The 17,392-nt window shown below is 32.6% G+C and overlaps 2 protein-coding genes across 2 annotated transcripts; both read right to left on the bottom strand.

Annotated features, from left to right (window-relative positions):
• Positions 1–3,086: 3,086 nt before the first annotated feature.
• LOC130626606 (G protein-activated inward rectifier potassium channel 4-like) lies at positions 3,087–4,566 on the bottom strand. Its single transcript, XM_057441333.1, has one exon. The coding sequence runs from the start codon at positions 4,554–4,556 to the stop codon at positions 3,141–3,143; it is 1,416 nt and encodes a 471-aa protein (XP_057297316.1). The 5' UTR covers positions 4,557–4,566; the 3' UTR covers positions 3,087–3,140.
• Positions 4,567–13,603: 9,037 nt separating this feature from the next.
• LOC130629751 (solute carrier family 22 member 18-like) lies at positions 13,604–16,906 on the bottom strand. The gene is made up of 2 exons (XM_057443090.1): positions 16,075–16,906; positions 13,604–14,403 (listed from the first exon to the last, which is right to left on the bottom strand). Exons 1-2 carry the CDS (start codon positions 16,904–16,906, stop codon positions 13,604–13,606), a joined length of 1,632 nt encoding a protein of 543 aa, XP_057299073.1.
• Between the last annotated feature and the right edge of the window lie 486 nt (positions 16,907–17,392).

The following is a 17,392-nucleotide window of genomic DNA, read 5'->3' as shown; positions in this document are numbered from 1 at the left end:
TCATGATTTCTGAAGACTCTTATCACTCGGCGAAAAGCTTCTTCTATAAGCATAAACGCAATGTCTTATTAAGTTTATGATAAATGTCTTAATGTAAATAACGTTTAATGTTATTACGTGTTGTTTCAAAAATTGCGTCACCCCTATTCAATTGCGTTGCGCTGGGGAAGTTTATATATTCCCAAATCAAAAACTCCTGTCGAGTGTAATAATAAAGACTTTTGAGCTATTTCACAACTACATGTCGAAGAGAAGATTTTATTTAGTCTTGTGTCACGGCGATTAGAGGCTTTTATAATTCATAATAAAAAATTCATAAATACGTCGATTCAAAAAGGTTGTATTTACACCTAGGAACCTTCTTTATAAAAAAGGTTCCTGGGTGTTGGGTAAACACGTCTATGGTATGACCTGTGCTTAAAGAGGACCCGTGCAAATAAGATAAAACTAGCAAATGCTGCAATTCCTCACAAATTCCTTTTTATTTGCGCGAGAAAGGCATTGAGTTTCTCAGAGCTAAGTCGTACTATGTTTCTTTCTATAACAAATCGTTTTTTGTCTGCACCGAGCAACAGGCACATCTGCGGTAATTTTTGTACGCACACTCCCAATTATATTGTTCCTTACTGCTATTAAAGTCGTTCTTAAATACACTCTTGCAGCGCGCGCAAGAATTTTTTACATCTGAAAACGTGCCCCTGCCTTTAGTTAGAGCTTTTATGGATATGGATATACCATATTCTTTCTCCGGAGTTGAAGGTCTCCTTACCAGGTGCGTTACTTCTTCAAAATGGGCAAACATGAGTTTATGTATTCGTAAGTCAAGGAGCATAATTTTTGTAAGAGGTAGATCTGTTTTCTGTATCTACTCGTCTTCTCTAACCGACTTTTCTCTATATATTCCATCAATTTATTCATCCCAGTTCGTTTTCTCGTTGTCCAAGCCAATTAAGACTCTGCAATTACAAATTTTTTTAAAAAAAAAAAGTGAACATTGCAAGGACCCTTTTGTCTCCAATAGAGCACCTGTTTTAAAAGCTGGTTTGTCGAAAGTGGAAAAGGCAGTATAAACGGCAGAAGCAGAAATAAGAACTACCTTAAGGAAAGATAGAAGACAAAAATGCGGATTTTGGTCAAAATTCGCAATTTCCTTTCTTCCGCAATCTTTTTGTCTGCAATTACAAGAAATGATAAAATAAAATTTGCAATCTAATTTTGTTGATTTCAATAAAAAGGCGAGTTTTTTCTGCCATTGTTTTGTTATAGGGAAAACCCCTCAATTATTTGCATCAAAATTTTTTTTCAATCATTGCAATCTCATGATTGTATCACTAATTCGAAATTTTTAGTTCCGCCATTTTTTCTTGCGCAAACTTTTCCTTATTAAGGTACATCTGTAATGGTAACTCCTTAATATGATAGATCACAACGAAATCAGCCGCAGGTTTGGCGTCATCACCATGAAAGCATCATTCTGCATTTGGAATGCCCGAGATTCACCACAGTGAAAACAAGAGCCTAATTTCTTCTCCTAAAAACCATGTTAGAACTGTAGTCAAAGTTTAATTTTAATTGGCGCACCTGTTGAACTGATCAATCAGTCTCGTGAATTTGGTCTTCCAAGTTAATTTACCAACTAGCAAATAAGTAAACAAGTCTGTGAAATGCATAACTTAATCAACATCACGTTTTAATCAAAATTTTGTGTTGTTTATAAAAAAGCGGCCACATTTAAAAGACACGGGCTCGTTAAATCACCAACGTTTATTTTTTATGCTCACTTAACATTCTATTAACATGATTCAATAAAGCAACTAAATTTTGTCTATTCTTTTACTTTCTCTATTTTCGCGCTTTTTTCTGGTTTTCAAAGTTGACTTTCCAAACGAAAACTTTTGCAGCCTGATATGTGCAACGAAAAACTAAGTAAGAAATAAATCCTATTATTTTCAGACAAGGAATAGGAAGTAAAATGGAAGGCAGAATGGAACAATAACGCTTGCACTTTTAACAAACGTTTTATTTGCAACTGGGAAATGAAACAAACCAGAATAATAATCCATGGTTTACTTCAGGTTATATTTTCTTGATCTTAGGTCACGTCTTGAATATGGTGCAAACTTTTTTGTTATTTCTCGCTTAGCAGTTATAGCGGTAATGATCAATCCATACAGTACATACACATGCGCTCCTGCTCCTACATTCTTTCGCAACAACAATTACAGTATGTGAGCACAAACTTTTGTTTGAATTGTTTAAGGGTATTTATCTCGTATATCTAATATGGCTGCCCAGAATATAAATTTACTGGTTTCAAAAAATATGCAAAGATGTATACACAAGAAAGAAACAACTATGGTACAAATTTATTACCTCGCATGAAGTATACCTGGAATAACCGAGTTCAGGATAGATATTTTTCATTGAAAACATTTAGCCTATTTTATTTATTTTTCAGTGAAGATTGTAGACAACAAATACCTTTGATCTCCAAAAACTAAATAAAATCAATGTTTCACGGTGTGAAATATTCAAACATCACATGAGCTGTTCGCTTAGGGATATATCATTCTACTATTAATTAATCCTTATTCCTAATTCTTAGATTTGAAGTTTAATGGGCTACCCATATGAATTATGTACAAATGAAATATTTAAGTAAATATTTTGTTGAAGATAAAGAAACACACAGCTTGGTTGATAAAATGTTTATTTCAATACACAGAATAAAATAGTGAAAACACCACAAAAAAAGTGAGTATGTTGCGAATAAAAAACTATACGGTTTCTGCATTTCTGGACTGAAACTCAACAGAAAGTTCTAAATATTTTCAATTGTGTTAACTATGTCAAAACGAGGCTAGTACACGTTTAGATTGAACTGCTTTATTTGTTATCAAATTTAAAACATAATGTTGAGCATCCCTTTTATACAATAAAATGACAAAAATTTAAAATAGACATTTCTTATAAATTCAAAAACTGAACAAAAATTTTTAATGAATACCTACGATTCCAAGTGACCAAGTCTTAGAAATTATTGTGAAAGCTAAATATCATTAGGTCAGACATTATAATTATTGTAGCATTGGTAACTGTTTGTCTTCGTTTTCACAACATATAAAACACGTGAAAAATTTTTAAGTCGTTGTCTCCTTCAAAACAGGAAACTCTTGAATAATTTCTGTTGGCATGTCTATACATACATCTATTGGGTTACTTGAAAAACGTCTTAAAACTCGTTCGTTTACTGACAGAGTTGATGAGGGACCACTCTGGTAACCATGTGACTCAGATACGCTTGAACAATCGTCCAAATACCTGGTTTTCTCAAAGATTTCCGCAGAACAATCCGGCGTGTTCAACTCTTTATATGTATCATGTAATGTGCTTAAATCAATCCGGTTTATATTCTGTCCAATGTGAATTCCAGTAAATACAGGTTTAAACCGGTGTCCCCATAAGATTTCCGTTGGCCGGTAGGAAGTAAGAGCTTGAGTAGAGTTACCCGTTGTTGGCACGGTTCCTTCTAGAATCGGAATAACTTCAAACTCAGCTTGATCAAGTTGAACTTTAGACATGCTGTAAAACGGGCTGTTTTCATCAATCACATGAATGACAGTGATAGGGAATAGCGGGAATAATCTCATCGTATATTCGAATTTTTGAAGATCGATCGTCAATTTCAGGTCGGCCATATCGATAGGTATAAACTCACCTTCTTCTGTGAGTTTAGGTCTGATAATAACAGCACGCATATTTGTATCCAGAAGACGGCGGTGTCGCAAATCCACGTAGCGGAACATCATACATAAATTACCGTCGCGAAGGGTTATGACGGCACGTTTTGAAAACATTGTCGTCTTGCCGCGATTTTTGGGTCGAGATAATTTTGCGAATAAAAGTCCAAGCATAGCACAGTTAATAAACATGCCGATGATAGTCTGAATGACCAGAAGTAGAACACCTTCGGGACAGTTCGGTGTAACTGCACGGCCACCGTAACCGATTGTGGTTTGTGTTTCTATGGAAAATAAAAACGCGCTGACCCATGAGTCAACATTGTCAATACAAGTCTGATTGTCATGAATGTAAAATATTATATACCAAACTGTTCCAAAAATTACCCAAGAAATAAGAAAACTGAGTGTGAACATCAAGCTGATGTAACGCCATTTTAAATCCATCAGTGTATGAAAGATGTCCTTTAAATATCGCGAGTTTAATCCAGGAATATTCACGTATTTTATATCGACAAAACCGTCTTTCGTTACGAGTCGTTTCGATTTTGAGCTAATCGAAACGTTTGATTCAAACGAATCCATCGAAAGGAGTCGTTGTCGTTTATAGGCGAGTAGTTCTCTCACTCCTTCTATGTTTTTGAGTCGATTCTCGCTCACGCAACTATCATTTCTGATGTGAGCATTTGTGTAACATTCTTCTTCTGCTCCGAAAGTGTTGCGTATTTGTTTGATACTCGCTTCTTCATCTCTGAAGGCTTTGTCTTGGTTCGCGAAACATTTATTTTCACCGCAAATTAATGTATTTTTTACCATGTTTCCACACACAGCGACAATTATTTGATACAAATCTTCCAGTTAATACTTCTTTCAGTTAAAGTTATGTCTAAAAGCGAAGATAAGATCTACATAATTCTACTTTAAATTTACATTTAAAAAGATTTTTATGTGAGCAAAGATCAATACAAGTGAAATTCTACAGTGAAAGTAAGTTAAAAAAAATTGAAATAACTAATGTGACCGTGGATTAGTTTTTATAGAATAATTACCCGAGTTTCCTAATTACTTGATGCCCTAGTGAATTAAAAAATCATTTTGGGAATAGTATTTAAAAACTAATTTCAATGAAACGAAAAGAAAAATTCTGGTGAACTAAGATTAATTCGAATGTTGTAATTTTGTTTGAAAATGTAAGCAGAAGAAACAGTTTTCTATCTCATACAGAAACTGTTTTATCAAAACTTTCCAAAGAGCAGTTTACAGTTAAAATGACAATTTGTCAGGGAGAAGTTTTACACGTGATAAGCATGTAATATCCAGGAATTCTTTACTTTCTGAAGAAGTTAAAATTTCCTTTTTCTATTCCAAATTCATAATTTCTGAAACTTGAGTGCTCTAACTTCTTGGCGAAAAAGTCTAAGTAGAGTATAACACAGTGGAGAAGGTGTTCTAATCAAATTCTCTGTGAAAATACATCGAATAATTATAAAAATTTTATTATTTTAGAAATTGGCGTTCTAAGCGAACACAAGTTAAGTACACCTCAATTTTGGTAAATCAGAAGGAATTTGTCCCATAAGTATTATTTTCAACGAACTCTTTGAAAATGGACATACTGATAAAAATATTTATAAAATGCAAGAAACGCAAAAAAAGTCGTGGATACTTTTATTTGCAACGAGTGAAAATTTTCGCGTCAAATAATTTTGATTTACGACATGAAGCTTTAGAAGGAGTAGCCGTATCATATTTTAATACTACTAGTCGGTGATCGGTGGAAAAATCCACGAATTCGCCCGTTCTTTTTATACCACATTGCGTAGGTCCCGCTACTTGCGGTACCATTTGCGTAACAGACTATTATGAAAATCTTTTTCTATCAGGATACAAAACATCTAAATTTCTTTACAGGTGCGATAATTTACCGCTCATAATTACTGCTACAATTGAAGAAGATATACACAACCTGTGTTCTGGGTTTGAGAATAACGTTAGAAGATTCAGTAGGGAATGGTAGATTTAATCACGAAATGAGAACTTCTATATTAAGAAATATGTAGAGAAGTTTTACGAACACAACTAATTTTTATTTGGTTGACATCAAGATTTCGGAGATTTATGAAAAGAAAAGATAATGATCTCTCTTTCAATTTTCGCTGTTATTTGGAATGTCGTTAATATTGTCGAGTTACGTTTAATTTTGCAAAACGTCAGCAAACACAAAAAAGTTTTTAATATACCTAAGAACACTTTCATTTGTCAAATAATTATCACAAGTTACAGGCTTCACGCAGCTTCATGTCTAAAAAAATATTTTCTGAATGTAGTATGCAAAATTTAAAAGAAGGGAAAGAAAAACTAATTTAAGTGAGAACAGTGAAAAAAAGGTGTCGTTTTATCTATAAAAAATATTTGACATCACACCTTTCGCGCATTTCGCATCCAAATTGAAACAATGAATCACTAATATGCGGTAATGTATGATAGTTGTACGAGCACACAAAGACGGAAATAGATTAAAATCTCCCTAAAACTACCTTATCATGCATCTCAAAGAAGTATGTGGATATGTTAACATCGCTTTAGCAACACAAAATAATATAATATTGGGCCAATAAATGAAGATAGATTTAGCATTGTATTTTTCGATCGTGTTAAAAGTTTAAAATCCATGCTAACTCTTGTGAATGAAAAAAGAAATTAACACTCAATGGTGTTGTATATAATAGAAGACATGAAAGTAATTTCAAGACTAGATATATTATCTTGAGAAGTCAGACTCTACCGATGAATTAACGGTTTTTTTAGCTTGCAGAGGACTTTTTTAATTACTTTGTAAAGAAATGTTTCAAAAAATACTGTTTTGATTATAAATAAATAGATAATATAAATATAAATATATATAACAACGACGAACAATATGAAGCGTTGTGTAGCGATTATTTAACCAACACAAAGTCTCCACTCACTTTATATAAAAAAAAATGTTACTTAAAATCGCTACACACTAGTCTCATAACAAAAACTTTCTTAAAGTGACAAACCAAATTATTCTTCAATCAATTTCCATAGCTTGCTTTTAACAATACATCAGCATAAATGTCTTTTTAATCACTAAGTGATACTTCAAGCGTGTCTTTAAATCGCATTGAAATGACTGAAATGTATCTCCTGGGGGGAAATGATGGAAATCAAAAACAACTAAATGTATATTTCAAAACTGCACAACTTCAATCGTATTTTTATTGCTTGTAACAATAGATACTGATTTTGTTATTATTGTTGTTATTTCCCCATAGGAAAAAATGTTTTTTAAAAATTAAAATGAAATTTAACATAAAATTGAATTTCAGTTTTTACAAAATGAGATTTTATGTTAAAACTTATAATTTAGGTGGAGTGATGCAATTTTAGGCTGTGCTTATTCAGTGTTATTTTTATATAAGTTTCAACATAAAATATTCTTATTGCTTTTTTTTCGATGTTGTACGCCACAATGGGTTATATTAACTTCCTTATTACGAACAAACTAAAGAATGTGACTAGGTACGCATATTTGATGTATTCATCCCCCCGTCTTATTTTAGCTATTAATTAAGACTGGGCAACTTCAAAAGCCGTTCTCAGCTTTAATACTCTATAAATGAAAAAAATCGACTAGTTGGGATACAGTTTTTGCAGAGAAGTAGCGTGATCATCAGCTTTCTTTCAAACATTCTATATTCCTGTTTCAAAATATAATAAAAATAATAACAGTGAAAATGCAATTTTGTGAAATGTAGTTTTTTCCTAAAGCATGCGTTAAAACATTTAGTTCGTCACATGTACCCCAATTAAAGTTATTCGTGTTTCGTTATACTTTTAATAAAGTTGTTTTTAATTTTCTCTTGTCATTTTGTTATGAAATATATTAATAATTCATTCATCAATACAAAAAAAAACCCAGACATAAACAAGCTGGTTCCAAAACCTTTTTAACACTATTAACGCTAACACGTGCATCGTATCACAGCTCGTTTTAAAGCCTGGTTCACATAGGCAACGTAAACATGAAAAAGGCTATTTGCACATGCAAGAAAACGTTTTATTAATTCTACATCAGTGTTGTTTAACTTTTTAATTTCTTAGAATGATTGCGGTATTATAGTCGCAAAACTCGCCCGGAAAAATACAATAATTTAAGCCAGTAGGACCAGTAGAATTTTTTAGTATTTTGGTGTCCAATTTATGTGAAATCTTAATCAAATCAATTAACTTTGTTCGCTGTAACAGATGTATAAAATTTGTCACTATATATATTTACTTATGTATTATTTGCTTCGTCACCAAATTTGGCACATGAATCATTTAGGCAGCCAATTAAAATGCACCAATTTTACTGGATGTATTGTTTGTTTCCACTGACCCAACGATCATCATGTGGATAACAAATTTTATCAAACATATTTCAGAAATGAAATAAGCGTCCTTCTGATGATAGCTTTAGTTGTTTCAGACATGTGGTATTCTGACAGACGATTGTCTGCTGTTAGTGTATTTGACTTTAGAATAACCTCTTCAACTTTTACTAATGAAAACTAGTGTTTTCGTGACTTCGTGCCGCAATGAAAGGACTTTACACATTCTTCGACTTTTGTATTGAGAATAAATTGATAAGCACAAAGTTACGAAGACGCTTTTAAATAACAAGCCACAATATCCTATGTTAAAACCACGCGATGTTAAAATCATTGAAAAAAATTCACTACGATAATACGCGTTTGCACATCTTCAGGACCTACATTGCCACCATCGCTACACAAAGCTGAGAGAAAATGCTTAACCAACCTTACCACGTGTGTTTGAAGCCATTGTAGCATGTAACATCGTCCATCTTTTGCTTATTTATCAACGGTTTCTATAGAAGACATGATAGTTGTATGGCTGGTCCTGCAGCTGAACGTTTTTACCCTGCGATTCCACAGCAAGGTACTATAATCTCTCTATTAGATAGAAAGTGTTTCTTTTCAAAATAAGATATTCGGTGTTACAAGAATTGGCTGAACGAGCGTTTGGATCTTAATTTAGGCTTGCCCTTTTTTACGATAATAAAATTAAAAGGGTGGGATAGCGAAACAATACGCCTTTCTTTGCGTAGCTAATATCCATACTTTTATGATAAATGTTTCAAAGAGAGACACTGAAATTAATAATTCAAAAACTTAATGTTAATTTTTATTAAAATATATATCTAAAACGTTAGTATATTAGAACATACGCAACGTTTATACTAACACTGGTTATTCAGAGAGGATTGCCCTGGGTTCCCTGTACCCTTTTGCTTAAGAGTGAACTATGCCACACTTCTTTAATTAGCGTCAGGGTTTTTTATTGTTTAATGCTGCATGAAAACTTAGCTGAACAGTTTTGCGTTAAAAGCAAAAACCTTTGCTGTCAGAAGGTTTTGTAAGTTGAAATGTCGCTAACATTGGATTCTCATTTTTTGTCACAGTGATATCTATATCCTGTTTTATCGTGCAATCACTTTGTTTGGGTACTATCAGTTTGGGCAAAGTTGTTTTTCAATTCGTGTCTAAAAAATTCGGTGACTATTTGTATGACTTGGAATTTTTCGAATTAAAATCTCATTGTAAATTTCAGCAATACAACTTTGTAGTCAGAAAGTTAAAATGTAGCAAACATGGATAGCTTCATACTTTTTTGTAACTGTGACATCTATATCCTGTTTTGTCGAGCTTTCATTTTATTTGGGTACTATATAGGTTTTGAGAAAGTTTTATTTCAATTCGCGTCCAAAGACTTGTTTGGGGCTAATTTGTGTGTCTTGTAATTTTTCGAATTAAAATTCAATTATAAATTTCAACAACACAAGTTGTTTTAATTTGTACTGACCAGAACACTATTACTTCACGTTATTAAACAAGAGACAACGATTCGTTTATAAGATAAGACCGTTGAAAATACATGCAACAAAAATCACTTTTTCTGCAGCCGATATCAATTTTTTCGATTTTTTTGCTGACTTTGATTTTCGCGGATGAGATTCTGAGAGATCACGGTCGAGAATATTTCTGACATTGAAGAAGTATGTTTTATATGCGTTAGTTGTTCGCAAATATCTTCTCATCTCAGTTGTGATTGGTTATTTATCTTTTTAAACAGGAAAACTCTGAATCATAAGGAATCATTCTAAAGTGATCCCATTTGAGATGCAAAATTTTGCAAACATTTGTTTTGTGGTTACAAGATATTGACTTCAAACTCTTAAAGCACAGCTCAGTATCACTAAAAAAATACTGGACCTGGTAAATATAGAAAATCGGGGTGTGACGCAAAAATTATTCCAGCTATACTTTTGTTATAAAAAATAAGAAAAATCGGACAAAATGAGTAAAACAAACAAACAAGCATTTATATAAACCAAACAAATATAAACAAAATTAGAAGTTACCTTCAAACGAAAAATCTTGTGCCACTGACCTGGTACTTTCAATTTATAAATATTATATATTCAAATAATAATATCGGGTTTTAATTAAAAAAAATCCCAAACCAATTTCTTTTTTTTCTTTCTTCAATAACTTCTTGTTTTCGCACAAGACTTCTTTTTTTACAGGAACTAACAGGTGAAAAAAGTTTGTCAAAAAATTATAAATAAATGATAAGATTTGTTTTGTCTTCAATAAGAAAATAGCGCCCGTATAATTCATGTGCACGGTCATACCACAGTGCTATTGCTGCAGATAAATGAGACAAGTAAACGAGACATAGACAGTATTGTGCTAGAGGAAAACAGATTAAAAATTGAAGGTGCTTCTCACACAAATAAAAATATTCCTGCAGTAGGTCACAAAAGTTTTTCTTCGGTTTTTTTATCTCGGTAAGTTCTCATAATAGCTGATAAATAAATTTGTATTTTGTTGGAAATAAATTATCCAATATATATCGCCACTTCAATATCCAATGTAAAGAAAAGTATTACAAAATGGATAATGACATAAGCATATGCAACAGTTGCGCATGCGTGTCCATCTGAAAAAATCATGCGAAACAAACATCTTTTGGTTAAAATTTGGCCGAAATTATTTACCAGAAAACTGTTAATAATAAAATATCAAAAATGTTGGTCCAAAGATAAAATTTAGGCCATTGTGGTGTGGTGTGGTGCGCCTATTGAGCAGGTGGTGGATTTATTAAAATATAAAATTTTCGAAGCTGAATTTTTACTTTCAAAATGTTTTTGATTGCTACTTCACATAAACAGGATAAAGAAATCATTTTGTGATTAATTTCACGTGTTAACATAATTTAAACTCGTTCGCCGAATTTTTTTAGAGGTTCGGCAATTTACACCAAACAAAATCGTCGTGCAATAAATATTTAGGAAAGCTCTAAAACAAAATATAAACAAATGTCAATAAAAACCAAATTTTATTTTGAGTCAATAAAAATAAGAATAGTTGAAAGATTCTAAATAAGCTAAAAGATGCTGATAAATGTATTACTAAGCTCTCTCTTAGGCAACCCTCATGAAGTCTGTTGTCTGGATTAATCCACATGTTAAGGCATAAATAACTCTGTGACCCGATGGAGTGCTTAATAAGGGTGGTAAACTTTCAGTTAATTTGTGTACATCTTGAAAAAATGTTTAATTGTTTAATTAACTCAAAGTTACCAGATTTAGCAAAAAACAGAACCCTCAAGTCGATACGTCTGTCCAAAACATTATAAAGTGAAGAATGTGTGGCGAATATTGATTGGTTCCTATACACATAATATTTGTCATGTTATGTCGTGGATTATAGTCTGGAAATGCTGGTCAAAAGTTGTCTTCTCTGGTAGTTGTATAAGGATTTGTTAAGGTGTGTGTTGTGAATTATTTTTTGATTAATTTATAATGCACATTTTAGTCATCTTATGTGAAACCGGTTGCGTGTAGAACTTCGAATCATTGTGCTAGCAAATTAATTCTTATATATTTGATATGGTTGGCCACTTTATTTTAATTAATGTCAATGTCAATTATGTTGTGGAGCAACTGCGAATAAACCTAAAAAGATGTAAATAAGATTAAATAGCTATTATAAATAGTTTTTATATTACTAAATTCTTAAACTTTATCTTCACTAAAAATTAATTAATTTTAGTGAAGATAAAGTTTAAGTTTTAGTCCTTTACTTAGAGGATAAAGCATTACCTTCAGACATTCCATTAAATTCTTCTTACAAAAATCACGTTTGATTTTCGATGTACATACGACTTGTACATAGGCTTTTTTTCGCGGAACGGAACGGACGGACACAGAAAACCTTATGAGCTGCTTAAAGCCGAGGTTTTTAGTACAAGTGGAAAATCAAAAAGATTTTGAGCGTAACATTAATACCACCAAAACAGCTTTTTTTCGCACGTCGGATTGAATTAAAAATTTATACACACACCAATTCAATTATGCTGAATATGATCTTCGTGAGACTTGCGCAAAGTGTGTTTACTTTCCCTATTGAAATGTGCGCAATAATATGGAAATTACCAACAAAACAGTTTCTGTTCTGTTCACTTCCAGATTTTGCGCATTTTGATTTAGAGAGCAGAAGGGTCGACTCCCAGTAGGCGTCTATCTAGTGTTAATCACTATTTGTATGTTAAACAGCTCAATGAGACGCTGCTGTGAAAAATACCTGCCGCGGTTCACACTAGAAGCATCTGACGACAAAACTTTCTTTTTCGTCGCTCCATTGTGCAGAAGATAATGTGGAAGGATGGAGAAAATGTGCAGAGTTGTTGGCGTTCTCTGATCTCAGAATAAATGGCAATTAGCCGCCTAGCCTAAAGACTTCTCGATTATGGTGGTAAAAGTATGGTACGACTGAAAGCTGCTCTATGTCTGCTGGTGTACTTGGAGTGCATGCCTTTTTTCTCTGTCTATACTTCAACATAGAGTTTTTGCAACGCTCAGTTTAATTTTTCATATGTAATAGTGAAAAATCTATAGAGATATTTCTTTTTTGCAGCCTACTTCTGAAATTTTAGCAAACCTCAACTCGCGCATGTTGTGATGTCCTCTGATTTGCTTTCAATTACAATTTTATCTAATTCTCTCTCTTAAGGATCAGATTCTTTACTTGAGACACTTGAGACAATCGCTGCAAAATCAAAACTTTCTTTGTTCCATCTTTTTAGTTTTGTTTCTCTTGATAATTTGTTTATATATATATATATATATATATATGTTCTACAATTTCTTTGTTCGCTGCATTTAAAAGTCGTTTAATATTAGATCAGATCAATTAAAATATTTTAGCCGGCATATATAATTTCATGTTTTATACAAACGGCAAAAATGAGCGTTACTGGATGTCCGTTATATTAGTAATAATTGCGTATTTTCTGTTCTATAGAGCTTTATAGAGTTTTTACCAGCGTGCTGACAACGTAAATTATCTCATGGAATAAAGTAATTAGCTCTTGTCACTCAGTTCTTAAACTAATCCAAGTTTTTTACAATTCTTAAATTCCTTCCTATATGAAGTGTTGTTACCCCTGACACTTAATATAACTAAATGATCATGGATTACTGTATATGTTCTAACAAACCCCGAAACATTTATTTATCAGACATTCAGGGGACGTTTAACAGAGCGTGGCATTTATTCGAGACCGGCGTTTATTTGAGCATTTGCATTAATGTAGTGGCCTGTACAAAGATCATTCGCAAAAAAAGAAGTTCCGTGAAAATCGGGAAAAAGAAGTTAATAATAAAAATATAGCTAAAATTTATAAAGTGGTAATATATATTGTAAAATTTTATTTTTATAATATATTTTGAGCACAAAGAAAGCCACGTCAAGTAAGCCGTCAACGCTTCAGTAATCTTTTCGTCCGTTTAGCACAACAAATCCAGACAGAAACAAATGCATCACGTAGCCAACTGCACCAAATATCGGCCACCCAATTGCTGTAAACAACAAGCCACCCAACGTGGGTGCAATAGAACGTACTACGGCGTGTAAAGCTAAAGTTAATCCAAGAGCAGATCCTGTGTCAGTGATTGGAACAACCTTTGTTATGGCTGCTAGTAAAACAATATGTGAAGTTATCGCTCCAATTGATAAAGGGAACAGAAGAAAACAAAAGAAAAAAATGTTATCAGCGACTATGAGAAACATGCATGAAGCTGCGATTAGAAACATGGAGTGTTTAATTAATTCGGGATCTTTAAATTTCTTCGTAAGTAACCCGATTAAAACACCTTGCACGAAAATGCCGAGTATTCCAACGTACGCTAATATGGCGCCATTATATTTTGGTCCAAGTTTGAAATAATCCATTATTGCAATCGAAAACATGGAATAGATCAAGCTAAATGGAAATGCTGACATGATTTTTAAGAATAATAAATACTGTATGATTTTGATTTTTAGAATTGAAAATATTTGCGTGATACTGAATGATGACATTGAGAATGGCGGCGGTTCGAGGGATGTTCTGTTTAATTTTTGCTGTAAATTGTCTAACTTCAGGCGTATTGCTTTTGTGTCCTTCGGGATGAAAACAAAAATAATTACCACGCAGACAATATTACCACATGCGGATACCACGGTTGCAGCACGTTCGCTGAAAATGTGAGTGACAATTCCTCCAACAAAGGATCCAGTGACCATTCCTATAAAGAAAAAGTTATATTGTAAATGTATTCAAAGTAGTTTAAATTTGTTTTTTATTTGATGCTAAACATTAAAAAAGAGAGGGCCAGCATCTATTTTAACGAATTGCTTGTTATCTCATTGTTAGCAATAAACTGCAGAAAATTATTTGGCAAGATAAAACGCAAATCTATGATCTTTTAATACAGTTGACTCTCTCTAATCCGAATCTCAAGGGGGATAACTTTTTATTCGGATTACAGAGAGATTAGGATAGTAGAAAGTCTCTCTAGTTCGAACTTCTAGGTTTCAAGGGTGAAAATTCGGATAAGAGAGAGAAATCGAACTTTTTTGAAAAAGTGTATTTAAACTTAAAAATTCGGATGATGGAGAAAATTTAGCCGAACAAACCTTAAATTAGTTCGGATTAGAGAGGTTTTTGGATTACAGAGATTGGGATAGTAGAAAGTAAATTATGAGAGTTTCTTAAAAATAATTGACGGTGACTTTTAATTTGTTCGGATTACAGAAAGATTCGGATAATAGAGATTCGGATTAGAGAGAGTAACTCAATTTTTATGTTATAAAATGTAACGTGCAGGTAGTTTTTATTTCAATAACATCATAGATGTATCTTGTATCAAGCATACAAAAGCGATATTGATTTGTTATCTTTTATTGCTTTAAGATGTATGGCAAAATACGCTTCCAGATCACCGTCGTGTTTTCTATTTTATTACACTATTGTTTGTTCTACTTTGTTAGACTACCTTTGTTTTTATAAAAACACACATCTACGAATGAATATTCTAGTTATTTTGTATTAAATATTTTTTAAATAGACTACACGTTCCGAAAAATTTACCGTGTGAGTCAGATAAAACAGCGTTACGAATATTTTTAAATTTTTCGGGAAAGCTATCCTTAATTAAGAATTAGTCTGTCTGGTTACAGTCTTAAGTCATTTTTAGTTTGCCCGTTCGCCATGTCATCTTTCTTTAAGTTCAAAGATAGAGTGCCTAAGTCCTTAATTTCTAAATGTTGTCGACCATTTGTCTAGCAGTAGCTTCAATGCTTCTTATAACGGTTGATCTGTCGACAATTAAAATCCGGAGCTTCAGAACATATGGGCGTATCCTCCTTAATGGGTAAAGCTGTTAAGACTGCTTAGCCTACAGCAGTTAAGAATCATTCACTATTTTGTGGAGCATCTTGTTCCCTGGATGATTTTACGGTCATTACATCTGCACATAATAATTTCTGATTAAAATTAAGAGAGTTTGATGATATATAAAGACAAACGTGTTTTTAACAAGAACATATCATCATCTTCATTGTACCTTTTCGATGAGTTTCAATAATCACCTGTCTGGGAATCCTGCGTATGTGGATTCTTATCATTGAATCTTTTCGTGATTTCACCAAATTTGGTTAAAAGAATTTTTTTATTGTATTACATGATTGTAACGTTTTATATAAATTTTGGTTACAATAAAATTGTACGGGTGTACATTGAAAATAGTAGACGTTCTACAGAAAGCTCCGGAAAAAAAAGTGTGACGATAATCCTTTCGTATTTATTTTATTTAAAAAATTAAACTTTTTACGTTCTACGTTACTTGCTTAATGAAAAAACACACATATGCTAGCATAAAAATTCCGCTAGCAAATATTATAACAATAATGGTTACCTAAGCCATGTGACACACCCAGTTTTCCCAGCATGTTTGCACGATCATCTGGCAAAGTGATGTCAGATATAATCATGTAGGATCCTTGTAAATTATGCATTGCTAAAGCTGGAACACGTGATAAGAACAACATACCAATATTACTTGCAACAGCTAGTGTTATATAACTAATAGTGGAGGCTAATTCAGATATCATCATTACTATACGAGTCCCAAAGACATCCCCACATCGTCCAAATATAGGCGAGCCTATCAACTGATAAAAAGCAAATGTCGATTCTATATAGCCAAACATCTCTGGACTCACACCTAAACTTCGTGTTAAGTATGGAAAAACACCATTCTGTATCCAGTAAAAGAAAGAAGCGAGAAATGCAATGACATTGATTGTAACTAAAGTAGAAAACGTTCTACGTTTCAATTCTCTCTGCTCTTGCAAAACATCTTCGCTTGGTCCAGGATCTACATTGTCTCCAATATTGTTCACATTAAAATGATCAAAATGAGTACCTTGGAGATCATTACTTATATTTTCAGATTGGTTTATATTTAAATTTTCACTGTTATTGTGAATAGTACTATCACTAGTTGTACAAGTGTCAGGATTTTCTAAATTTTCTTTATTGAAAATCTTATCCTTACTTATTTCACCATGTAATTTAATATCAAATGTAGGTTTGACAAGAATATCGCTTCTATCCACATTATCATCCTTCTGTTCAACATGCTCCTCATCCCCAACATTAAAGTTTGTACTTTCTGGAACATCACTTAAATTATGTCCATTAACTGTCAAATCCTTTTTGGTTGTTTCTGGAAGTGGTTCATCCATTATAATAGCAACTACATTCATTAACTATACATTAGAAGCATTTGGTGTAATTCAGTGAAGTTACAATGATGTGTTTATGCTAGATTGGAATTAAAAATTAACCAAAAGTAATTGTAAATCTTCTTAACTAAAGTTCGTGAGTGGTTACATAAATGACAGTCTTTTTCTCAGTAATAATAATGCTCAAAACTGGTTTGTTTATGCAAACAATTCTTTATTATGCTCAAAATGATTATTTATGCTGAATAAAATTTCATTTGATACATGTTCATTCAAGCATTTTCTTTATGAATAGTGAAAGAAATTTCGATAGGTTTCTTTGAAGTAGAAACGAAACCAAAGTAACAGGGCTGGATCTAATGTACGTCAGAACCAGCAATTGACTGACGTAAACAAGATTTTGAAACCTAAAAAACTGTAAATACGTGGAAAGATAAAATTTAACCACCGGCAAAAATTAGTCATGAATTAGTTACATCTTTACAA

This window comes from Hydractinia symbiolongicarpus, chromosome 2 (genome assembly GCF_029227915.1).
Source record: "Hydractinia symbiolongicarpus strain clone_291-10 chromosome 2, HSymV2.1, whole genome shotgun sequence".
NCBI lineage: Eukaryota > Metazoa > Cnidaria > Hydrozoa > Anthoathecata > Hydractiniidae > Hydractinia > Hydractinia symbiolongicarpus.
Note: the sequence above shows the minus strand (reverse complement) of the source record. Positions and strands in the feature narration are given on the sequence as shown.